The sequence below is a fragment of the Lipophrys pholis genome (assembly GCF_963383615.2).
Source record: "Lipophrys pholis genome assembly, chromosome: 2".
In the NCBI taxonomy this organism is placed as follows: Eukaryota; Metazoa; Chordata; class Actinopteri; order Blenniiformes; family Blenniidae; genus Lipophrys; species Lipophrys pholis.
The window spans coordinates 20690561-20716841 of record NC_137636.1 but is presented as its reverse complement, the minus strand read 5'-3'; the positions used below and the strand labels follow the sequence as shown (position 1 = coordinate 20716841).

Here is a 26281-nt window from a genome sequence, read left to right as displayed (position 1 = left end):
GGAGCGGCATCTGTGAATGTCATTTAAGGAGGCTAATGGCTGCTGTCTGTTTGAGAGATAGATCGATACATTAATGAGGAGACAGAAGCGCAGGTGCAATCACCGAAAAGCCAATGCTGCTGAAATTCACAGAGTAACACAGAGTTGTGTCTTGAAGGTTCGGACGCTGAGTGACACATTCACAAGACACGCAATATCTCCCAGATCCTAATGGTGTGGTCAGAGAGGGGTTTTTTTTTAGTTTTCTTTTTTTTTTCCTACAGTGGTGACTATAATTGCCTCACATTGCTGTATAATTTCTGTATTTGGAGAAAACACCTGATATGAGACATACAAACAGCAACTGTGTTCAGTTAGCAATGGACTTGCAAACAAATCTCATACTCAAACGTTCATAAACTTAACCCATAACACCTACTGACACACCAATGTTGAAATAAAACTACAATAAAGATAAATACAGCTATTCTATTCTATTCTATTCTATTCCATTCTGCAGGAGCATCCCTTTGCACAGCCACACGTAAGGTCTTGATAAGATAATGATGATTAATGTGGGGGATTACTGTTGCGTTCAGGTAAAGTAAAGATGTAGCATGCACATTACGAGAGCACATGCCTGGTGGATTCAAATTGAATTTCATTAAACGTAAAATAAAGAATTATTACTTTTACAGCCCCCACTGGCAGCATTTTCACATGCAGACATTTTGCACTTATGACTTGAGTATGAAATAGTGACCCCATGACACTCAGCACACTTTGAGTAAATTAGGCTCCGTGGTAAGATAACCTCCGCAGTTGCCACAGCCCCTTTCAGCAGGGGTTCTTACAGTCATTTAGGCTCTGCACCGCACGGAGGTATTCAGCCTGCTGCCCTCGGACCCAAACTCATTTGTTCAAATTGGTGGTCTCACTTTGTGATTACTCAACAACAGCAGGATTGTGACCCAGTTATTATTAAACTGTTATTATAGGAAACCCCTCACAGGTATTTCAGGATGGACTACAACAGGAAACATTACATTTATAATTCATCACTGTATACTAGCGTGTTTCCCAATAACAGCAAACCATGAGCACATGGCATCAGAGCACTTTTACAGAAAACACTGACACATCTATCCATTATGCATAGCGATGGAAGTACAGTACTTGCAACGACTCACCCAGATATGAATCAGGGCACACAAGGGTTACACCGGTTCTAATACAGGCAGAGTGCAAAGATTGGCTTTGCCTACTGTTGACTATGAGTCTTTGAAATCCATCTGTTTCTGCCCATACCAGGCTAACTGGAGGGAGCCAATGGAGTGAGAGCTGATTTGGTGTCAAATGGAGTACTTGGACATAGTACGTGCATGGCTATGGGTTTGGCGCGTGTTCGTGTGTGTTGGATGCCGGACTACAACTTATGGTGTTTATGTGCGTCCCAGTGAGAGCTCACGTGGAGAGCCAGGTTTGACTCACAGTTGGACGGAATGGAAAAGGACCGGACAGGGAACAGGTTTATGAAAAAAAAAAAAAAAACATTAAGTTGTGACTAATCAAAAACACAGCTGTGGAGTGACCTCATATCCATATGCCGCCACAGCATTTCACACAATCATGTTAAGGCGGAAAAAAACAAGAGCTGTGATCAGCAGTTCCTCAATACATTTTGTCAGTGGAATTAAACGATGGTGTGGAAACTGTCACTGTAATAGTCTTCTTCTTTTTAACTTTTTTTTTTTTTTTAAACGTGTGTACATTATTATAACTCCAATAACAAGATTGAAAAGAAGCAATCCAGTCAATGGCACAGTTTGGTGGTTTTACAAAAATCTAAACATAAAACATAAAAAAAAAACCTCAATGTGCATGAAAATGAAAATATAGCCATCATTTATTATAACAGCATGTATAGAAGTTACAAAGGTTTACAACATATTATTAAGGGTGTAACACAATTGGTTTTCATTTTGGCTCCTGCAGTGTAAAGTATCACTTCCAATAAGGCTTCCTATTGTCAGAGGGCTGAGGGAAGGAGGGTGGATATTTAGTTTGAAATGATGAATTGATCTCAGTTAACTTATGGACGCCGGACAGCACAGAAGTTGTCAGTTAATGATAAATAGATTTAGTACTGAGCAACGGGGATGGCACATCAAGGACTTGGGGAGGTGGACTTAACGTTTGATGGATGATAATCGTGCGTACTATGGGCCATTTCTGCAAACCTGATGAGGCGTGTACATGTATACATGTTAGTACTCATCAAACTGTTTGATATACACTGTGAAAATACATGTCGACAGCTGCTGTAAAAGCAAACGGCAGTTTCAGGCTCTACGGTGTCATTTAAGCGCCTCTCAATATTTAGGATATCAGTCATGCCAAGAACATATAGAATTCCATTTTAATATGCACAAGCGAAATGTATTCATTTATATATGTGGTGCACAAAGACACAGCTCCTCCAGTATATATGAGTATATCCATGTAAGATGGACATATACTTTATATACTTTGATTATAGTGGGCCCAAGAGATACTATTTTGTCATTTTGTAGTATAAAACATAATACAACATAAAACTGAGATTAACTTGATTAAAACACATATTTTAGAATTTAAAGTATTGTAAATGGGATTAGGGCAAATTACAATTATGGAATAAGAACTCGTAAAAAAATATATATAAATGCAAGAGGATTAGTGGGTGTTCATATCTTGTCATACTTTTCATTGTGGAAGCCACCTGCAGCTTTCTTTATTCTCTGCATTAACAATTTCTTTTATTGCGAAAGTACAGGAAGTCCAGTGGAGTTAACAAAGTCGGTTTTTAACCTTACCACAAGTGACCATGGAAAAATCTAAAGTGGTGAGCGTACTCACATTATTTACTCAAGTAAATGCCTCCGGTAAGCGTAGAACTACTATTTTAACGAATGTATTATATAAAAGTAAAAAAGTACAGATTCTGAAACTACACCTAAGTAAAAAAAATTTTATGAGGGAAGATGACATATTTCATATGTGTATATAGAATTACTCATTCATTCATTCATTCATTTTCTTCCGCTTATCCATTTCCGTGTCGCGGGGGTGTCAGTCTGAGCACCGTCACCCAGATCACATTGCACCATTTAAGAACCTTCCTGCAGGTGGTGAGCCCACAGGAAGGTGGCACCCAGCGTGGGACACGAAGCCACTACCCTGAGATTTTGAGTCTCATGCTCTACCAACTGAGCTAGCCGGGGGATTATAGAATTACTTTTAGAGAATATTGAACTACCAGTATTTCAATGAAAACACCTATGAATATGATTTATTAACAGCCATGATGATGAAGCTGACATGAACACTTCAAGATTCAAACCTAGTTTAAACACAGGAACTTCATCCATGCCACTACTTGTGTTTTATCTGTGTAACAAACTTTATACGCTCTTTTAACTGAATGCATTCTCTCCACCGTGGACTTCCTCTCTCTGTTCTCTCACTTGTCTTGTATCAAATCTGTAGAGCTTACAACAAGTAACAAGCCAGGTTATTAAATTAGAGAACATAAAGTACAGATATTTGTATTAAAATGTAAGAAGTAAACGTAAAAGGTTGTTAGAAAGTAGACAGTGTGTTAAAGTGCATGCGTTTAAAAGAAAATGCACTTAAGTATAGTAATGAAGTATTTGTACTTTGATACTTCCCATCTTGGTAGAGATTACCAAAGTTTAAAATGTGAGTACCTCCACAGAAAGGCAGATTTAGTTTTTTTTTGTTAAGGCAGTTAAAGACAAATGTCTCTCCACTCTTGTCGAGACTCTTAAGTCTAATATTTTGATTGAGGAAGAATGATGAGCATGAAGACAAATCCTTTTCAGGCATATATTTTATTCTCTTCTATTGTTTATATAAGAATGTTTCTACATTTATCAGCACAAGAACAAAGTTCAATCTAAAACCGGGGTTTTAGTAAAGTGCCATGTTTGGTTGTTTTGGTGTCTGTGCTCGCACCACTCTGTCACTGTGTGTTTGTGCCATTTTGGGAAAAAAAAAAAAATTGTCATTTCAAGATCGTTGTCAACAAAAAGAACATTGCCATCATGTCACTCACGCATCTTCTTGCCAAACTAATTAGAGCAACAAACCTCCTCCTGAACTCATCAAAAGCCAAATCTGTTCCAAAGCGATACATAAATGACATGTGTGATGTGTCACTCACACTTTGCCACAGACACACATACCAGAGAGCGACAACAAATACTACACGTCACTCAGAAGTAACTGCTCCACAGTTTCGCTCACCCTTCTCTGTTTTCATCTTCATCGGCGTTGGAGAGCAGCTGTGATCCGGCCAGCGAGAGGTCCAGAGCCGCGAGGGGCAGATCCCTGTAGCCAAAACTCACCAGCTGGACCGGAGGAGCCAAGCACTGGTTCTCATCGTCCACCGGCTGGGAGATGATCTCCAAGTCTGACAGACCCGCCGGCTCCACTTCCCTGGTGAAACGCCAACACCAGCAACACAGAGACACAACAAATAAACACAAGCACACAGAGGAGACATTTATAAATGTGTAAAATTTCACTAATACACGGTACCAAAAAAAAATCTCTTTAAATGGGGAAAATAATTAAAAGTTATGTGGGGCTCCCAACCCCCACCTCAATCAATGATATTGTCACAAATCATCCGGCAAAAAAGTAATTACAATTATATTACTCCACAGAAAATGTGCTGGTTTATGTTGAGCTTGTAACATCCATGTCCGCTGTTACACAGGAAGCCGTCCAAATGTTTTACGATAGTTTGGCAATAGACTACACACTTTAATGAGACAATTAGACTAAAATCAATCACATAAAAACAGTGGGTAGTGTCAGGACTAAGCAGAAGAAAAGAACAGAGGTTTGGTGAAACAACATGTAGAACAAAGGCAGTACAGTTTAAAAAAAGCAAACATAAAAAAACACTTTAATTATTCAGCCCAGCAACTTCACTAAGAACTCATTCTTATTTACAGTGAAGGCCTCAGGGAATAAACTCAGGGTCAGAGAGGTTTCCACACCTACCCAGCACCAGGGAGCCACCGAGCACTCACACAATCATCCACTGCTGAGGACCAGAAGAGTTTGCAGGCACAGTGCCTTGCTCAAAAGGACTTTGTCAGTGGTGTAACTGGTTCAGATACTTTCTGACAGGTGGAAAACCAAAGCAAGCTTACTATCATATCCCTTACATGAGAGTTGGGAGAATGAGCCATGATGCCTTGATGCACAGGGTTTTGATGAAAAGGGCCCTCAAAAACTATTATTCCTCTATGAGTTCATTATTGAGGATAGCTCAATGGAATGACGTCTTTTAAAAAATGTAGTTATCACCTGTTTGAACCTGCCATTTTCCAACAATGAAGCATTACTGCAATTGATCGGGCTTTGGATATAAAGCCAACAAGGCTATTAAACTACTGTTGTTGGCAAGTTATTGCTCAGCAATGCATTACTTTATTACTTTTATTACTTTATTAGTGTGCCTATACTATGCTTATACTATTATTATTCTGCATATTTGTTCTTGGGCCACACAGTAGCAATATTCACCCCATCTCACATTTCCATTTGTATGTTCTGCCTGTGACACATTTACTTCAGCTTTCTCCTAAAAACATGCCATTCATTTTTATTTTGTGAATGTACATTTCTGTTAGTTGTGAATGTGTGTGTTTCTGTTGGCCCGGTGATGGACCGTCATCATTGCTGTCCTTTCAAAGTATAATATGTTTATAGTAGATGGCCTCAGAAACCTGCAGAAGAGGTATAAATGTTCTGTAAGACAGGTATTAGAGCAGTGTAAGTACTAGAATATATAAGAATGAATCTGACCCATTTATAGAAAAATGGACAAAACGTCTCAGGGAAATAAATCCAGAAATAATCTCAATAGGAGATTACGCACAATTACTAGCCATATGAAAAGAGAAAATATATGTCTTACTATTTAAAAAACCTTTAATTCAGATTGTGTTTGCTTCAGAAAGCCCTCTTCCTCACCCCTAGAGTCTTAATCTGCATCATCCAAACACATCATGGCCACTCAGTTGTATTCCAGCAGCATGGTGCCCAGCGTGCCCAAAAGCCCCAGTTGTGTAAAAGCTGGGCCATCTCAGTCGAGCACGGAGGTGGAAACAAACGCTGAGTGCAGCTGCAGACTGACTGTGTGTGCCCTGTGGTGTGTATTTTTAGACCAGAGCAGATGCTGGTGTATCGTGGCTGCTGTGACGTCATTGCCTTTCCCTGTGTCAGCTGAGTGGATCCCCACTCTCCTTCAAAACGTCAAGAGAAGCTGGGGAACGGTGGACTTGGAGGGTGGGAGGAAGTGTGTGTGTATGTGGGGGGGGGGGGGGGGGGGGGGGCATCACAGATGACAGGGGTTATACAAGATGGACAGAGAGGGAAGGCTTACATGAGAAAAGAACCCCAAGGAGAGAAAAAAAAAAGAATAAGGATATGAACAGCACAAAGACACAGTAGAACTAAAAATGGAAAGTAGAGCTGACGTGTAAACAAAAAACAGAAAATTGTACATGAAGAAAAGTACAGGAAAAAAAGTGGGGAATAAAGGAAAAGCGGGGAGCAATAATAGACAGGATTAAAAGAAAAAGACAATTCAGAGTCAATGATCAGAAAGGAAAAGTGGTGGAAAAGTATAGATATGCTTTGTTTACTTTTTGGCCAAATATTACGACAGAGCATGTTGATGGAGAATCCAATCTTTCAAGAGTTTGCTACGTATCCGTGGTTGAGGTACAAAAGAAATCCAAGTGATTATAGTAATGACGGTGAGGAGGGAGAAAACCAGGGGTATTCCCAGCAGCCATTTGCTATATAAAGATCCTTTTTTCGCTACAGTCATCTTCAAACTGCCGTGACAGACAGCACAGAGTGACCTGAGACAAAAACAAGGAGAGACACACAATCTGACAGACAGGCACAAGTCTACCTTAAGGACAGGTCAGGCAGGTAAACAGGACACACACAGTCATGCAGGGAGATTACAGATAACGCCACACACACACACACACACACACTATGACCTCGCAGCCCATAACCTTGGTTTACTAAAATATACAGTGATAATGGCGATGCTGAAAAACCTTTGATGCAATCTTGTGACCTGACCTGAGTTGTTGGAGGGCATCCTCATCACTCAGGGTGTGTGTGTGTGTGTGTGTGTGTGTGTGTGTGTGTGTGTGTGTGTGTGTGTGTGTGTGTGTGTGTGTGTGTGTGTGTGTGTGTGTGTGTGTGTGTGTGTGTGTGTGTGTGTGTGTGTGTGTGTGTGTGTGTGTTGAAGGGGTATGAAATATGAATCCTCATTGAAAGCATGTATGAAACTGGGAATTTCACTCTTTTCAATCTGAAGAAGTTTGCATTAGTAGTTCAATACAAGTGCTCTTAAAGGACTGAATAGTAAGTTAGTTACTTTTAAAAAAAACATGACCGTTTTAGTCATTTCATTTCATTAGACACTTCTATTCGAATGTCCAAGCAGGTCAGCTGTTCACAGCAGCTAAGATACATCACATAAAGGATGATGCTGTATAATAAAAAAGTCAGTAGTTCTTGACAACAAAAAAGATGCAAACTATAAAACAGCTGAGATAAGCTGCCAATGTGCAGACAAAAGCTAATACCCCGGGACGGTGAGATTCATTTAGTTGGCTAATACATTACAGTTACAGTGGTTACTGTAGTTTCACTGATTTCATGCATGAAAAGTTGTGCATAATCCACAAGTCTCCTGAAACTTCAGTAACTGCATAATTGGTTTTGTTAACTTTATAACAGGTTATTCACATTAGTCCATAATGACACCGCTGTTCAGTTTCTCACGATGAGATGAACAAGAACAGATCAGTTCATGACTTGATGCATAGTTGTGACACATTTTTTTTAATTATATGAAAGGTTCTAACTTGTTGGCATGAATGTATCTGAAATTAGTTGAACAATGAAGCTCCGACCAAGAAAATGTTAAACTTGCATCCCTTAACCAATTCTCTTTCTTAAATAAGCTATCAAAAAGCAAATTTAAAGCTACACTAAATCTGATTGATTTGGTAACACTGACATTAAGTTAAAAAGTAGTCTGCTCACTGAGAATTTTCATTAATGAGCTTTTGTTTGTCTGGTTGTTTGTATTTACATCTGAATCGGTAAAACTGGAGCTAGAATCCCATCTTCCATAATCTGGGATTGCAGAGTTGTTTCAGATTTGTGCAAATGTGTAATAGAAATCAGCCGAGGACACGATAGATCAAACCATTTCACAATATTATCATAACCACTGGTAAATTATATTAAAAGAAAAGAATATTATACAAGAATTCTGAAAATTACCATCGTAAAGAAACATCAAAAACCAGAGACCAGAACAAAACACCTGACATTTTTAAGAAAGCACTTACTACCTTTCTCTACAAGAAGGGTATGCGATGGAGCACAGGGACAAGTTGTTTAAGAACACAACATATTCTTTTTCTTCACACAGTCACTTCAAACCATAAACCACATATTAATATAAGTGTGTGTGTTATTTCCAGGCCTATGGGGAATCAAATGATAAAAGTACAGTTCCAGTTGCTGGAAAGTTCGTCAAATGAAATGTAAATTACAAAAGCAACAATCATTTAAAAATTAGGCGACAATGAATATCACAGGCTTGTTCTTCTACTCGTAAACAGACTTGATGAATAAGCCCACGCTCCGTTGATAGCAGTGATCTCCTCTGTCAGAAGGTAAAACATAAACTTTTTTTCATTAATTTAAAAAAACAAAACCTTTTGCTTTTTATTTCTATTGCAGTGCCCTCAGGGGCTGCTGCCTCCATTCAAATATGATGGTATTATTTCCCTTGATATATTCTACAGAGTCAAAAGAGAAGTCAACAAAGGCAGAGAAGCTGTTGACTCACATACAATAATGCAATATACTCTATATTGTATGACTGAAGAACGTGGGTATTAGATTTATAAAAACTCACTTCTTGTCAATTGAAAAATGTTATGAATTCAATAAGAAGTGAGGTATAATACAACCATAGGTACAAATACTGTATAACAGGACAGAATAAAAGATTGACGGTGCGATGAAACAAAGTCTGGTAGTGAAGTGAGAAAAGTTGACAGTCAGTTAGATTTCCTATCAGAAAGCCTGCAGAGCCCCTTTCCAATGTTTAATTTAACAAAACATTTCAGTGAAACACCCTCTCTTAAAAATTCCAAAGTTTGCTCCAGAGCCTACATGGAGTCGTCCTCTGGATTAGTGTAGTTGTAAACCTCATCTGGAAAAGCTAAGAGCAGTCAAAGGTGAGGCCAGGAGGCTTTTACCTGATGACATAATGTTGATTCAAAAAAGACAGAGATTACTGTAACTGATTTATTACAGCAACCAGTGCACTAAATATGCTGTGTGTTACAACATCTCCCACTACAATGAAAGTGTCTCAGGATGGTGAGGGCACACTCTTGTGCTGTAGATCATCAGCGTGGGGCTATGACAAATGCATGCAGACTTCTTTCACTTGGAACTAAAAGTGTTTCCCACTCCGAGGTGCTGGAAATGCAGCATTATGCCAGAGTGTGTAGGCCTGATAGATGCTGTTTTCTTCACACTTCTCCTACAAACACCATCTCATCCATACCACCTCTCATCCACAGCGCAGCAGCAGGTTTGGCTCTGTTCCCAAACAATCAGGACCAAACACATAACCACTCATGACAGGCTCAAGCTGTCCAGGGCCCACTGGCCCACAGCTTGCCATGATGTGGCTGGCGCTCTGGCTGGCCGGCCGTCAAGATATCAGGGAAAAGGTGCTGACCCAGACTGCAGAATCACACCCTGCTCACCAGTTTTCTCAAAGGGTTCATGGTGCATGCTGAAATATTCAGTTCAATCAATCAATCAATCAATCAATCACTCACTCACTCACTCACTCACTCACTCACTCACTCACTCACTCACTCACTCACTCACTCACTCACTCACTCACTCAATCAATCAATGTGTATGAGTGTATATGCATGCACACATGAATTGCATAATTGTGCATTGAAGTGTAGAAAGCAGTCAGTACAACCTCCAAAAACATATAAATGTCATTTAAAAAGAAATAATGTTTTCCCTGTATTGATTAATTTCATAAGCTTTACTATAAGTTTAATACTACTTACCTTTGTCATTTAACATCCTGGCATTGTTTATTTAGAGATATAATTCAAAAGATAATTTGGTTTTTACCCAAGTACGTACAAGAAATGACATGAACAGCCTTTTCAAAACAACTATGATATTCCTACCTGACAAAAAGTGGAACTTGCACAACTCTGAAAACCTTATTTTGTGGAAATACTAACTAGACTATGACTGCAGAAGAGCACCCACAGAAAAGAAGTGATATTCAGCAGAGCAGGTTTCCCCGAGGGTGGCAGATAAAATTAAATAGTGGAGCGTAGTGTTGCGGGGCATGGTAGGAAAGGTCATTATGTGACAAAAGTTGCTCAAGGGATGTTTTCCTGACCAAAACGGAAGGTCATGTTAAGTAACTGCAGGCCAGTGGTGCTGAGGACGTTTTTTTTTTTTTCCCCAGACAAGATTGTTTCACATAAGACCCTCCTGACCTGCTACAGAGAGAAACTTGAAGTAATTTGTGCTTGTTTGTTAGTTGGTTGGGATGTTAATGCACATTTTAGTGCCACACACACACACACACACACACACACACACACACACACACACACACACACACACACACACACACACACACACACACACACACACACACACATCCTCCCACCCACCAAGTCCACCGTTCCCCAGCTCTTCTGCAGGTACCCTGAGATCCCCCCTGACCAAACCGGAGATAAACTTCCTCAAGCAGTACTTGGGCCTTGACTATAGTATTAAAAAAAACAAAGTACTTAAGGAAGCTGATAGGGAGAACAGGCAAACTCCACACAGAAACACCCCAATTTCTGCAATTTCTTAAACCTGGAACCTTGCAACGAGGTTCCATAAGCAAAACTAAATAAAAGGAATAACAAAAGGAAATCCTGAACATGCATGTTTGGACCTTCTCATTTCTTTTTGAATCACTTTGCCTTTGACCGGATAAAAAAATCTTTTTATCGTTTTATTCCACACTATTCACAAATGATAAATTGTCACTACATTCTGCTTTATGAAGTTAAGATCTACTCAGTGTTTGATATGATTGAACCTATTATGACAGCTCTGAGACAGTGTTTCGTTAAATTAGGTTTTAGAGTTGATATATAATGTTTGCAGATATGAACGCTTCAATTACTCAGATTCAGTGGTTACTCTCAACAGAGTATTTTGGGGTTAAGGATTTAATCTCACTTCAACTCTGGAAGAATTTGAACAGTGTGATCTTAATAAGTATGGATAGAGTAGCACACAATTTCAACTAATAATAAAATCCTTTGATCTGCATGGTTATAGCCAATGAATTTATTTGTCCTTCATTTATATCTACATTTGTTTACTCTACATTCATTTCATTCCAATAGAAGTTATTTTTTGTTTGAGAAATTTGTTATAAATGCACACAGTAGATACAAAAGAGTTGTTGTATTCCAGTCGAAAGTACTTTCAGTTATCTCTGTCTGAGCTGCTTGCTTCGTGTTTTATTCACAAAATCACAAGCAACAACATAGTAGAGCTAAATGTATGAGTCATTGTAATGGTGCAAAAAAACAGAGGTGCCTTAAAACTACAATAAAACACTGTTTACCGCGTCATGCCACCCAGCCTGCAGTTCACACTGAGTTCATTCTGACCTTTAAAGGATGTTTTAAAGTTTTCCCTCAAATAACAACTCAGAATTCTGATTTCAAGAACAACTGGAAGGCACCAACAATGTATTACAGCTAGAAAATTAAAGGAGAATATATTCAATATAAGTCTCCCCCCAAAACAATCTGCAGAAATCAGTGTTGATCATAGTGTGAACATATGCATCTGTTTAGAAAATAAAACAGCATTGAACACGAACATCACATCGTCCATAGGCGTTTCACTGCCTCGCCTCCCTGACAAGCTGGTTAGCAGCAAAGTAAAGACACTTACTGAACGATTATTTGCATCCGTCCACATCTTATCCAGGACTGTACCTCACTCTCTTTAAGACAATGACATCAACAGGCACATGTAGAGAGTTGTCTGAGCCTGAGGGTCAAAACCACACCCGAACCTGGCCAGAATACTGAAGACAAAGCAGATGTTCGCTGCTCCCTCCAGCTGATGCAGGGAACTTTGGACAAGCTGGACATCATTGTGCGTTAGTGTTAAAGATCCATCCTCCTATCGGAGTGAGGAACTGCCAGCTGCAAACTAGTTCAAAACTTCTCTTCCCTTCTAGTATTGCATAACGTTTGATTCAGAGTGTGATAACTACATGTAAGAAATGTGTCATGTGTCTGACTTGACCCTTGAGAAGTGTAACTGTCCGAACTGATGCCCAGTTTTTAACAAAACGTTGATGTTGTGGCATCTCTGACCGAATGCAGAAACTGTCTCGGGCCAATTTCTGGAAAACTCAATTCAACTTTCGGAGCAACTTGCCTATTTTCAAGCCAGTGGATATTAATTAAGTTTGCGAGACACATTAGCTCGTTAATACAATTGCAGATTAACCTATGATGAATTGGCAGTCTGCAACAATGGACTGTTCTGGCCCTGGTGTGACCAGTCTTTTATCTGACCTTTACAGATACAAGGAGCAAACGACACAGGAGACACAGAGACTCTTGTGGGGCAGGATGAAGACAGCTGACGTCGTCTTCATAATGGAGAGGTGCATGGACACTTCCACATGGTGTCAGTAGTCCAATAATAGATTATTTGAATTTGTGCAGACACTTAAGGGAGAATGGGTACTGGGAGACATAATTAACATAACACAAAGATTTCTGAAGTCTTGGTAAGTTGACTTTTAACAGTTTAGTCTAGTTTCCTCTGAATCAGTGAAAAACAACTCGTGAGGGGTGGTTTTTTTTTGGGTTCTTTTTACTTTGCATCTGGGTTACTTTGCATGTAGCATTGTTTCATAGGAACCATAAAATCTTACTTCAGTGAAAACAATCAAATTTTTGCAGTCTGTGGTTGGCATCAGATAACAAATCATACAAAGTTGTTAGAACCTTCTAACTCACTCTTAACATTGCCTCGGTAATGAATTGTATATTTGACATCCTGACAGAATGATGTAACTGATTACTCAGCCAAATGTCTTAGAAATCTCATTTATCCCAACAGAGATATTCTAAGTCATACTTGCTTAGAGTGTTGGGAATGACGAATCCTACGGTGGTGCTTTATTGTAATGCCACTATTTTTTAAACTAACGCAGCACTAACTGATTATTATTATGACGCTGAAGCGGAGCGACACTCTTCCATTGTCTTTCTCCTTATTAGCATTAGCTTAGCTCATTAAAAATTGTCTGCATGTCTGTAGTTCATCTCAGCTGATTGGTCATTTTATAATCTGGTAGTCATTAGTTCATAATTGTTTTTTCACTGCTGAAGAGTGTATTCCCAGACTTTAATACTGACTGATCAACTCAAACAGACCAACATAAGAATTCAACTTCCACTAAACTTCAGGTGAACCTAATGAGTGAATCCGTCACCAGACCGACCCACACAGTGCTGGAAGCTCAGTATCATTCAGATAACACAGCCACATGCAAAATATTGAGACACGTTAGTTTAGATCATTTATGACAACTAATTAAATGTATGTTGCAAGTTATTTTTCCAAGTTATTAAACATTTTATTTTCAGTGACAAGTCAGTCATAGAAGTAACTCGTAGACTAACTATAATAAAAGGTTTTATAATTAGCACTTTTGAAATATTGTTCTTGGCTAATATACTTTATATGTAATATAATATGAAACCCACCTCCCGGAAACATTTTGAATTTCATTACTTTTTCTTTATGAAGTTAAACTTTTTATCTCTGATTTTTTAACATGAGCACATTTTATAAGCCCAAAATATCAGGGGATAAAACATTGACATATTGTTAAAAAAAAAAACACAGTATATCAGAGTCTGTTGTGCTTTTGTATAAAGAAAGATTCACACTGAATGAATTCCTTTTTTAGGAGAGTATAGCTATTCAGAACATGGCTGGCACACTGATGTGACAAATCGAATCACTCCACATTACATCAATACGTTCTGCAGGACAAATACTTTTAATATTGATTTTAAGTGATGAATCTTCATACTTCAAATAATTCTGTATTTAAATCCATTACCTGGTGGCCAACAAACACTGAATGACAAAAACTGAATATATATAAGCATTCACAACCTTTTTCAAATGAGCCATCTGACATAAATGTGCATTTCACCTTATAGCCAGCTTGGTTTAATGAGACCACAAACCGAACCGTTTCCTCCCATAAAAGCACAAATGGAGCATTGAATTTGAGCTATTCATCTAGGTCAAGAAAATATAAGCAGCTGCTTTAGCCGAAACAAATTACAGAGTCATTCTACACGAGCATAATCCTGAGTTGACAGATTTTCAATGTTCCTCTTTACCTCTTACGTTGTTATCGCACACGCTCACAAGCATACACACACAGGCTGCAGCATGCTCCCACAGAACACACTGAGAACACAGATTGGAGAGTGATGATTAAAAAGGAAAGCTGGGAGAAAACTGGAGGTGGAGATGGTTTTGTTCTAAAAAAAAATAAAAAAAAGAGTAAAGCTCTGAATATGAATGTTCATTGGAAACAATAATCAATAAAGTTAATTTGTTGGGGGGGGGGGGGGGGGTGATGAACATAGTGATCTGTGTGTTTGCACAGCACAAAAAACGCTCTATAGTCAGCATTGTGCAGGTGTGTTTTCACAAATTCGCATCTCTGCATGTGCCTGTGCATTCAGAGCAATGAGGGTGAGAGACACCTCAACGGGAGCAGTGTCTCAGGGAATAAAGGTCATTATTGTGGACATGGCAACATGGAAATCTGGCAAACAGCAAAAGAGAGAGGACTGGGTTAATAGAGGAAAAAGATGAGATGAGGAAAAAGAGCAGGAAAACTATGTTGACTCCCAAAAGAAGATGAGGAAATTCCAAAGATATATAGCTTTTGCACTTTTTTTTTAAACAAACACATGTTCAGTTTTTTATGTGCGGTACAAGTCGAGTTGAGGAATATAATGGTCTCAGTGTTAGAGAGAGTGTGTACTCTGTACTTACTCAGCATTAGCCATGGTTCTGGGTGGTGGAGAGGGAAGAGACGTGGTAGTCACAAGGTTTCCACTCACTTCTGCCTGTTTTAGTGCTGCAGTTCACCTTCCCACCTGAGAGAAACTACGTTCATGCCGAACCTGTCAACGACACAGTGCATTACTTAGTAAGTACCACCAATGTTACATTAGCATGAATTATTGACTGCATGTAAATATTGTTTCGGAAATGTGTTAATTCAAGTTTCTGACGGTGCTCTGTTACAATATATTTCCCACCACAAGTGAATAAAGAATAGTAATTCCTTATAAACGGCATTAGAACTGATCGAGTCTGGACAATTTGATTTAAGTGTGAATACAATTTTACTGCTGGGCAACTTATCAGCTTTCTAGACACCCTTAAAATTTGACAGATTGCTGAAAATTCGAAAATATATGCACCAAAAGACTGTTGCAACCCTCAAATGGAACAACTAAAACTTCTCATTTAGTCCTAAAGGATTTATCTGCCTTCGTTTGAGACTCCGCCGAGCTGAGTGCATGTCAGACTTCCCACGCTGCTGCCACGAGAGTAATAATAGCACCTGCGATGATAAAAACCGCACTCATTTAGTTGAAAGTGAATCCGAGTTGAGTGCACAACGATACGGAGAGCCCCTGTGCATTAATGAATTATTTATCTGCAGCGGAGGACCTACCTGTGCGAGATTTACATTGTTGACGGGTAATTGTGCGTCCCGCTGCCCCTGCGCTGATAGTGATGTCTCCCTCGGTGGTGATCAGAGTGAGTGAAGCAGCAGCGGGCTCACAGTGCGTGTGTGTAGGCTGCAGCTATCCTTAGCACTTTTGCATTGGATAAGCACCACCACCACTACCACCACTACTACCGCTGCTGCTGCTGCTGCTGCTGCTGCTGCTGCTCCCACTTGCGCTCTTCAGATTTCAGTACAAAACCAAATGAGAGGCTGGAGCTCAAATGCAAGAAGCATCGTCACCCGGCAAGATCATGTTAGCTTTCAAGTCTTGTCGGAGCGATGAAATAACGGCCCTTCGAGTGTTTTCTCTCTCTCTCTCTCTCTCTCTCTCTCTCTCTCTCTCTCTCTCTCTCTCTCTCTCTCTCTCTCTCTCTCTCTCTCTCTCTCTCTCTCTCTCTCTCTCTCTCTCTCTCTCTCTCTCTCTCTCTCTCTCTCTCTCTCTCTCTCTCTCTCCCTCTCCCTCTCTCTCCCCCTTCCTGGATGAGACCGTGCAGGGCCGATCCGGATCCAGGTCGCGCTCTCCGGCTGAGGGTTTCCCCGGCGAGCGCGGCGGGGAACCCTGCGAGCGGAGCTGTCCAGGTGCTGAACGCGACAGACACGAAGCCTCCGGCCGCGCGGGTCCCTACCGACCCCCGTGCGAAGCAGCAGCTGGACAACACAACGCCGATTTCATCCAAAGGCAACCAAAACATTGACGTTTCTGCAGCGGAGACTGACAGAAGTCAATGGATCGTGTGACATTTGCATCGCTCCGGTCACGACATGGCAGTCTAAAAATGTTGGCAGTGGGATGGACGCGCGCGCGCGCGGGTGTGTGTGTGTGTGTGTGTGTGTGTGTGTGTGTGTGTGTGTGTGTGTGTGTGTGTGTGTGTGTGCGTGCGTGCGTGCGTGCGTGAGAAAGAAAGAAGGAAAGAAAGCCTGTGCGTAAAATTTCCCAGCTCCAGATTGAGGCCAATTTGAGAGTGGATTATCGCCACAGATGATTTTATGAGCTTTACGCCTGGTTGGTCGTCCCTCTCTCTGTCATGAGCGTTCTTTATGGTTTCCCAAAATACAGATTCTATGGGAATATAAATTGCCTCCACAGCAATTGGCTAAACCGATTGTCATTCATCAGGATTTAGCCAGTCGATGGTTAAAGCGCACATCAATCAACGTGAGACGCGTCTTCCTTTATTCAAACACGCCTGTACGTGGGCTGCTGAGGATATCATAGGCTGAAGCGCAGATTTCAGGGTGTGCGCTAATAACTAAAAGTACTGCGGTCGGGACATTCCCCCCACCTGGAAAAATAACACGGTCAGTGTTTCATGGTGCGTGTTTACACTGAGCACTACGGTGTGTCACAGTCTATTTCAAAACAGAAGCTGCGTGAAATGACGTGTTCAGACAATATGGGGTCAGTGCCATTTATGATTATCACATTTAAATATTCTATTATACCTCCTATAGGAGGAGATAGCAATGGCGGTTGTCATTGTGGGTCACCATATCTGATCGATTTATCATAACACTACATAGTACCTTCATATTATATATGATATATCATATAATCCCAAATGTTTCAATATAAAAAAAACATTGAAGTTTCCTTATTGACAGCAGGTTGTAAGCACCAACTCTTCCCAGATCAATCCTATTTTGATGAAGTATGAAGCAGAGGTGGAATTAATAATTGTATAATTAATAATTCCAATATTTAATAATAAAATACTTTTAGGTGACAATATGAAATAACGTTCAAACCATTTGATCTGTATGTCTGTAAACTAATAATTGTATCATCGTAGCAAAAAATACTTCAAAAAATACTTGCCAACGCCTAGCTTTAGATACACCAGTTTGTCTAGGAATGTTGCTTCAAATGTAGTAATTATGTGGATAAATTGGGATGAATATGGACTATGAAATATCAACTAGTGGAAAAGTACATATGTTAATGCTTTGAGTGGGGTTTAGAAGAGTAGATTGTACTTTTACTTGAGCATTTTCTCCAAACAGTACTTTTACTTGTAATTGAGAACAACTGAAGCAATGTAACAGTGGCCAGTTACACACAATTTTCCAGTACATTTCACAATCCCAAATAAATAAATTTGAACAAGATTCATACATATAATAGGCCAACATATTACACTATAATATTCCGATTACTTTCCAAACTCACTTTGAAATCTCTGCCCATAACAGAAGGTTTTGACATTTCTATTGTGGTCTGAGTTTCACTGTATGCGCTTGCTGTTCCAGGAGCGAATAGCAAAGATGATCCAGGGAGGGTAAGGAAACGATATCAATGTAAAGTTAAAAATCCAGACATGAATATCGAATGCTTGTAATTTATTTAGATGATGAGCAGAACAGATATGATTTGGCACATGTAGAAAAGTGCATCAACACCGAAATAAATGTGTTCAGAAAGAAAACCCAACTAATTTAAAATAGTGAATTTTTTTTCTCCTGAAACCCATTCAGAGCAAATATTTGTATTACAATACAAAGGAGGAAATACTATTGACAGAAGATCTCTTTCTTTAAGCATTGGTAAAAACATCCATTCTTGCTACAAATCTTGTTACAGAAAAGCTGAAGAGAATATCAGCATTTTTCAACATATAATTGCAACAGAATTACAACAGAAACATACATTATATAGCAGAAATTGCACCATTGTGTCATCAGGATATCCAGATATCAGGGTAGTAAAGGGCAGGGAGATTGACATAAAAGGCATTAATTTACATTTCAGAGGCTAAACTTCTGAAAAGTCTTTCAAATGTGCAACTAGGTACAATATTTTCAAATATTCTACAGCTTCTATTACAAATAATAGGACAAACTTCAAAGTTGGATGACTTTTTCTTCATATTGTAGATGCTTTTTCAAATATTTCAAACCAAATTTGCCTCCTAAAGTTGTAAAAACAAGAGGCAATAACACTAAAGGAAAGGAAATTCTCTGATGACCAGCGAGCAACAAGGCAGCCACCCGGTCTTTTCCGTTGCAAGAGGAGACGAACCATCAAGAGTTGGAGATAGGTAGTCAATATGACAGTGTTATAGAGCCAAACGATAAACAAATATATGTAATACGACACTCACACTGAACACTTCTCATAGGGCTTAATTTGCAGAAATAAACATTGTTTAACTTTTTTTTTCCATTACAAGACGAATATGTAAAATCTACAAAAGAAGGAAGAGCATTCAAAATCAAGATGACCTCGATTCTGTGGTAGAAAAACACTCCTTTGACTTAAATGGAACAAAGTACCTGTACTGGATCACCTGTAACAATAGCTAACGTTTACCCACCCAAGAGGTTGGTGTCATAGGGAAAGATGTGTCGGAAATGTTGGTCGCATTTGGTAAAGATATATACAGACTTATGATACAAGAGAAGTTCATCAAACCTCATTGTGTTTAACATGGAGCTGTGGTCACACACCGTCTCCAAAGGACATCACCTCCCAAAATATTGCCGTTCCACTGATGGCTGAATGGATCGGTTTCCTGCTTTCGAAAGGCAGAAAGGCTGCTAAGTCGCAATATTCTGAGCTGTAATGTGAGTAACTCTCACGCCGTTTGTTGTTCCCGACTGCGGCTGTAAACCAGGGCACGGTGGGTGGTCTGTTCTCCTGTCAGTCGGTTACTGCAGGAGGGTCAGCCGAAATGGACCAGGGTCATGACAGTAGTATACTCGTGCTGCAGGCTGTCTGTGTCAGTGTCACACAGCGTGTAGTCATCCTTAATGATCCGGTCGCAGCCGATCTCGCCGTTGCCGAACAGGCCAAAGAGCGGCGTGTTGGGGAAGACCTTGTGAAAGGCGTCTGCCTCTACGTTGGGCTGGTTGTTGTAGTAGTTCAGGCCTCTTCCCACGCAGGCGAACATGAAGCCCAGGGTGTTTCTCTCAGGAATCTTGGCTGCCTTCAGCCGTCTGATGGCGGCTTCGGCTGCCTTTGCATTGGTGACGTCTTGGTCCAAGAGCACGGACGCCCCCTGCACTTTAGGGCCGCTCAGGGCAAGGCCACACACGCCATACGCACCAGGGCTACAGCTGGACAGTGTGAGATGGTGGAGAGGGTGAGCATTTCAAACTGTTGGGTGTATAGTGACAATTTAGCTCTGAAGCTGAGGCACAAAGTCGACTGAAAAATAACTAAGGGTATATTATTTGGAAGTGCATCCATCTATTTTCCCCTACTTAGTTCACATGAGGTCGTGGTGGGAATACTGGAAGCAATCACTTTTTACATTTTTTTTTTTTTTTGGTGCCACATCAGAACCCCAGACTAGACTACAACGCCTAGATTTATTTCAACTTTATAACTTTAGAATTGTCAGAAAATCATTTGAGTTTGTTTTTAGTCTATATCCAAGAAAACTTAAATATCTGGTAGTTCAATATTAATAAGTGTTTTGACAATACTGAGACAGTCAGGTAATATTTGGGTGACAAACCGGTGAATTCTTGCCTGTGATTGGGGAATTATAGCATGTAAGAACTGAGCCCTCTGACATTTGGAAATATAAACTGTTGTAGTTATGAGTGCGCATGCCAAACATGTCAGCGTCAACTTGGTGGGAATGACAGTTCCATTTATTTCCTAATGTTTTATCTTGTGTTAATGGCTTCATTGTTCAAGGATATCTTCATCGGTGTGCTAATCTGATTTTACTTTTGTAATCAAATAAAGATGTGCGGTTGAATTTTCAAGCGCCTTTCCCAACGTGCAGGAGTGTGTGGAGCACAGTGTGGTTGGCTGATTAAAATTCTAGTTTACGTCTGGAGCAAACCTGCTTTACTATTTCATTTTGAAGTGAGTTTTACTTTTGTTTCTCAGAAACGGATCAATATTTGTTTCTTGGGGACTTCATTTCAACCAAAGTTGACCAAAACAACAATCTTTCTTCTCCTGCAGGATGTGAACTCTTACCAGTGTCTGAGAGGAGGGAAGACGCTTTCCACCAACCCTCCGGCGATCAGCGCTTTGCTCTTGGCCAGCGGTTCGAGTACCTGCGTGAGGAAGTTTGCGCCTCCGGATTTATAAGCCTCATAGAAAAACAGAAGGACCACACGCAGCTCGGGGTTGTCGACCAGTCCTGAAATGGAAGTACATCAAATGAAAAAAAAAACCTCAAAACACTTGAGGAATGAGTTTTAAAGAGCCTTACTGACCTGCTTCTTTCAGTGCAGAGGGAGAGATGGTCTTCTTACAGAGGTGGAAGGGCTTGATGTGGATGCCCTCAGTGTTCGGGAACATGACTGCAAAGCCAGCCTCACCTTCCTGGATCTCCTGAGGAAGGTTGGAACAGGAGCCGCTGGGTGTCACTGTGTAAAAAAAATGACAATCATGACACCGTCTTCAAAAACTACCCGTTATACTGGAAACACAATAAATAATACAGCAGGTTTGTTATGTGAAAACAATCCGAGACTTTAAATTAAGGCCAAGCCGTCACTGAAACAAACACACCACAGGCCAGAGCTTTAGGCCGCTTCATTTCTTCAATAAACAAGGAAGACCATATCAGAGCAACTATGTTTTAATTTTGCACTTCAGATAAGAAGAGCCTGTGTGGAGGTCTTTCGATGTGAGGTGCACATGTTCCCCCTGTGCGTGCGTAACTGTTATGGACAATTTGAAGTTAACCTGAGTGTGCAAATTATCTGGATTTCAATGTTTGGCGAGGAAACCTGTCCAGGGTGCACCCTGCCTTCCACCCAGAGTCAGCCGTTATCCACCCCAGCAAACCTACATCCCCGAGTTCAATCGAATTGGAATGGAAGATGGATGATTAGACAGACTTTGTAGGAGTCGCCCTCTGGTGGCTAGTGAAGATGTTTGTTCTACGGTTCACCTCAAAAATTATGCTGTACTGAAAATAGTTTTTTAATTTTTGAACTATGCAATAACTTTGTCAGTAAATTAACAATAAGATGCAATTAAAGAATACTTAACAAAAAAAAGAACTATGATTCAACATCATCAGCGGTATTTTACCCCGGTGGATGTGACACTGGGTAAAACAGGCTGCCCTGCCGTGGAAAACAAGAACACGCTTAAATAAAAGGTATAAAACACACTAATGTTTAATATGCATGAAACATTAGAAGCTATAAAGGATGTTGCACACCAGGGAAAAGCTGTTTATTGTACATGAAACAGGAAAAATATGACGTCGTTCATCGCTATCCATCAGTGTGTTATAGATTATGATATTCATAAAAGATCATCAAGGAAAAAAATAACTTTATGATGTAATTACAGCCCCCCTGCCAACGTATCTAAATGATTAGTGGCCCTTCGGGCCATTTAGAAAATCTATTACAATCTATAACCATCGCCTCTACCCCATCCTATTAAAGATTTAATTTAGCTGGATTAGATGTGTATGATGACCTCGTGGTGACCTTCATCTGCAATATCACAAATTGTGAGTGTTATCACAAACAGCCGAGGCTGCCATTAAGCCTGACAGACGATGGGAGCTTGATAAGTCATCATCTTGAGGAAAGGGAACATGGCTGATGGAGAGTCACTGCTCCTGAGGGTTGTGATTATATGGAGAAATTGGGAGCACAGCACCAGGCTGACTAGGCAATCTATCAGAGGGGAGGCAGAGAGATGCCCGCCACCAGCGCTGCTTTCCAACTAGGAATCAGCAGCAAGGACTAATGTATGACTCCGTCTGCTGAAAGGTGAGCCATTTCTCTCCCAGTTTCAACTTTCAAAACACTGCAGTACGTCAAACACGACAACAACACACTTTTGTGCCAATGTGTCTTGACAGAATTTTTGGAAATCTGTACAATGTACGCTTATTTCCCATAGCGTCTCGTTTTTAGCTTCGTTTGGGTTGAGGAGAAAACCTGTCGTCAATATAAAATAATAAATACGAACACAAAAAAGGAAGCACTTACAGACTATGCCGGGGGTGGCAATGCCCATGAGGTCACAGCCTTTGGGGAAAAGGAGGTTCAGACTTTCAGCCGAGTCCAAACTGTGACGATTCCTCTTTGCTTCAGTGTGGTGCAGAGAAAAAAGAAAGAAAGAACATGTCACTGAAAAGGGTCACTTCAGTCTACTACAGTGTACAGCTTTCACCTTTTCCAAACTATTTGAGAAATTAGAGGACAGGTGTGAGACAAGTATTTTTGGCAGCAAAAAGAACAAGTAACTGACAGACTCATGATCTTGGATTCAGTCTGGCGCATCGTGGCGCAGCAGAAAACAGCAACACTGACTCCAATCTCCAGTAAAACCAGGAACCACTTCCAGGCTACATAACTAAAATATCTGGGCACAAATATAACAGATGAATATCAACTTGAACCAGTCTGTCAATACTGTCATTTTTATTCTTTTATCAGCAGACAGAAAATAGCCAGTTATGACAGCCATTAATAAAAACAAGAAGGATCCAATCCTCGTCTATCATTCTAATAGTTTAAGTATTTACGTTTTTCCCTGTGGACTTCCTGTATAAAAGTCAAATTAAAACAATTTTTTTTTTGTTATTTGAGATAAACAGGCCGTTGTGGTGAAATGATTAACATCTGCTCCACATCAGATTATGAGTAACCACGGCAACGTGGAGGTCATACGACGTTTCCCATTAACGACAACTAAAAGAAACCTTTCAATCAGACGTTAAACAGCAACTTCTATCAAATAATGTTTCGCGAACCCTATCCCAGATGTTTTCATGCCAACAAAACCTTTTGTTCATTACAAGCAGGTGCCCCACTGCATCTCGTACAAGCATACATACAACACGAGGCTTCTGCTTTAATAATGCTGCTGACATGCGGATAACAGATAAGTAACGGCTTCCATTTTAAAAGAGAAAAGAAAAAAAGACACATTTCAATAATACATAAATTAGAATGTGAAAACATTTTTGCTGCACGTGACGCGAGAAAAGATTTGAAATCATGAAACCATCCAAGTTGATTTACTTTCAGCAATATGAAGGTTACAAAAGATTTTGGCAGCAATTACAACATTAATGATTAATGAAAAAAAACTATATGAATATTTAATTTGTGGGAGTTTGTTTACATTAATTTAGATGACAAGATATGCAAGCAAAGTAACCAACAGATGTGCCTGTACAGCAGTGATTCCAAGGGCTCAACTAATCCCCCAATATATCCATGCATTTCAATTATTCTAACTGTTTGGTTCTTTTAACTATTCCCCCTCATACTGGTCATGAAATCACATCAACTCATATGAGACAGACGAGTTCTCTGTTGGACATTTTCATATGCACGGTAAAAAATAAACAACAGGATCAAGTGTGTAAGTGCAGTTTTGAGTAATACCAACCTTTGTTCTGTAAGTAGCGAAAAGTTTGTCCATTAAAGGACTCACTGTCTACCATTGCCAAAACTGTTTTCGGCAGGAGAAAGACTTTCTGTAATGAATCAGAGGCAGAGTGAACATGTTAAAACAGTAACATAAGCATAGTACATAGTTGCAATCAGGTTTTCTTGAATTTTGGAATAAATCCCCAGGTTTTGTTGGTTAATTTAGGTCAATCATGGGAAAAGAGAGCCGAGTGGGGCCCATGAGTCACTCATTTTATTGTCAATCAAACCACGTGAAGTGATAAGAATGACACAGTTTCCCAGGTCACAGTATATAGCAAAATAAAATGAATAAAAAGACAAATAAGATCATATAGAATGGATTAAATACAGCAATATAAACAGTATTGCACAGTTTATAGCAGGAACAGCACCTTATATTGATGATCAGTGCAACAATGCAAATACAGCAGCATTCCAAAGGTTGTTAAGAGGACTAGGGACATGTTAGTGTCAGGAACTTTGTTAAGGCAAGATCATTTACAAAAATGATGATCCAAGGAAATATTAACCACATTTAAACTATAGATTTATTTATTTTGTGTATTTCTGGACCAAATTGACCATGAAGAATAAAGAATTAGGCTGAAATGTGTAAAGACATGTAGGTGTTCTGCCCATGACTGCACTTAAAGGACAAAACTTTCCCAGATGAGCTTGTGTTGTTATTTCCTTTATAACAAGCCATTAATCTGGGCCATGACTCTTCACCATGCTGACACATTTTAGTGTGGCTCCACCCCCACGTTTCCGACACGCTGTTTCCTATTGATGATGATGATGATGATGGTTGCTAGTTTTACCTCCACTTCCTCCACCAGGACGTCGCAGAGGACATGAGCGTTGGTCCTGGACGGACCTGTGGCTGAGACCCAGGTCAGGTGCTGCTGGGTCCGGAGCACCCTGCGGGCGCAGTTCCTCCACAGTCTGCACACACTGCAGAGAGAACACACACACACACACACACACACACACACACACACACACACAGAGAGACACACACACACTGTAAGTCAAACCTGACCACCAATTAGCTTCTCCGGGTAGACGTCTATCTGAAATCCGAACACTAGAAAGCAACACAGCCTGGATCTGTAGCAAAGTGGGTATGCTAGGTTTTTTTTGTTTTGTTTAGTTTTTTTGTGCCGCTCTCGAGCCGTCCTGTGACCAGAAACAAGACTATCTGAAAAGAGTTTCACTTCCACTGGACAGCGGCCATGAATGTTAGCCAACTTCACACACACACTTTTGCTTACCTCGCGATCCGGAGAAGTGACTTGGTCGGTATGAAGGTCAAAATCCTCTCAACCACTTCCGCGACATTGCTGAGGACGTACGCTGCTTTGCTGTCCTGAACAAAATCTAGAATATCTTGATTTTCACTCATGTTTCTCTCCCCGTATGCGGGACTCCAACACTGCTTCACTGCCACGAACCTTCACCTCTGTCAGTGGGGGCGGGGCGCGATACTGCCCCCCTGCGGAGAGGAGGGGAACAGCGAATACAAGCAAAATTTAAACAAAACTAAACAGCACCTTTAATGTTTAAAACAATATTCTCACTTACCAAGACAATTTTATTCATATAGCACTATTCAGTCAGAGTGCTTTTCAAAGAAATAAAAGAAATGCATTAAAACCAGGCAATTAAGAAAGGCATAACTAAGTATTAACCTTAAGACAGAGATAATGAAATAAGTTAAAAAGAAAACAAAAAGTATTGTTTAATGGAAGGTGTGAGCAAATGATAGTGTTTTAAGGCCCAATTTAAAAGAAGCAAGTGTGTCACTTCTGTGTTTCATATTCTACTCATAAATCTGAGATGTATTTCGGCCCAAGGCCATTCAAAGCTTTATAGACAAGAAGTACGATTTTGAAG

At 40.1% G+C, this 26281-nt stretch overlaps 2 protein-coding genes across 2 annotated transcripts in view; both read right to left on the bottom strand.

Annotated features, from left to right (window-relative positions):
• The window catches only part of LOC308106411 (transmembrane protein 266-like), a 46598-nt gene extending 30226 nt beyond the window's left edge, over positions 1 to 16372 (bottom strand). Inside the window, exons 1-3 of the mRNA XM_080458116.1 lie at positions 15974 to 16372; positions 15283 to 15413; positions 4288 to 4479 (exon numbers count right to left, since the gene is read on the bottom strand). Of these exons, the coding sequence (XP_080314242.1) occupies positions 4288 to 4479; positions 15283 to 15296 (206 nt within the window). The 5' untranslated portion in view covers positions 15297 to 15413; positions 15974 to 16372. The remainder of the gene's footprint in view (positions 1 to 4287; positions 4480 to 15282; positions 15414 to 15973) is intronic.
• A 1616-nt stretch (positions 16373 to 17988) lies between these two features.
• Positions 17989 to 26248, bottom strand: fbxo22 (F-box protein 22). The gene is made up of 7 exons (XM_080458117.1): positions 25660 to 26248; positions 25207 to 25339; positions 24363 to 24450; positions 22952 to 23050; positions 21206 to 21358; positions 20964 to 21129; positions 17989 to 20083 (listed from the first exon to the last, which is right to left on the bottom strand). The coding sequence occupies exons 1-7, from the start codon at positions 25788 to 25790 to the stop codon at positions 19690 to 19692; spliced, it is 1164 nt and encodes a 387-aa protein (XP_080314243.1). The 5' UTR covers positions 25791 to 26248; the 3' UTR covers positions 17989 to 19689.
• Positions 26249 to 26281: the final 33 nt, after the last annotated feature.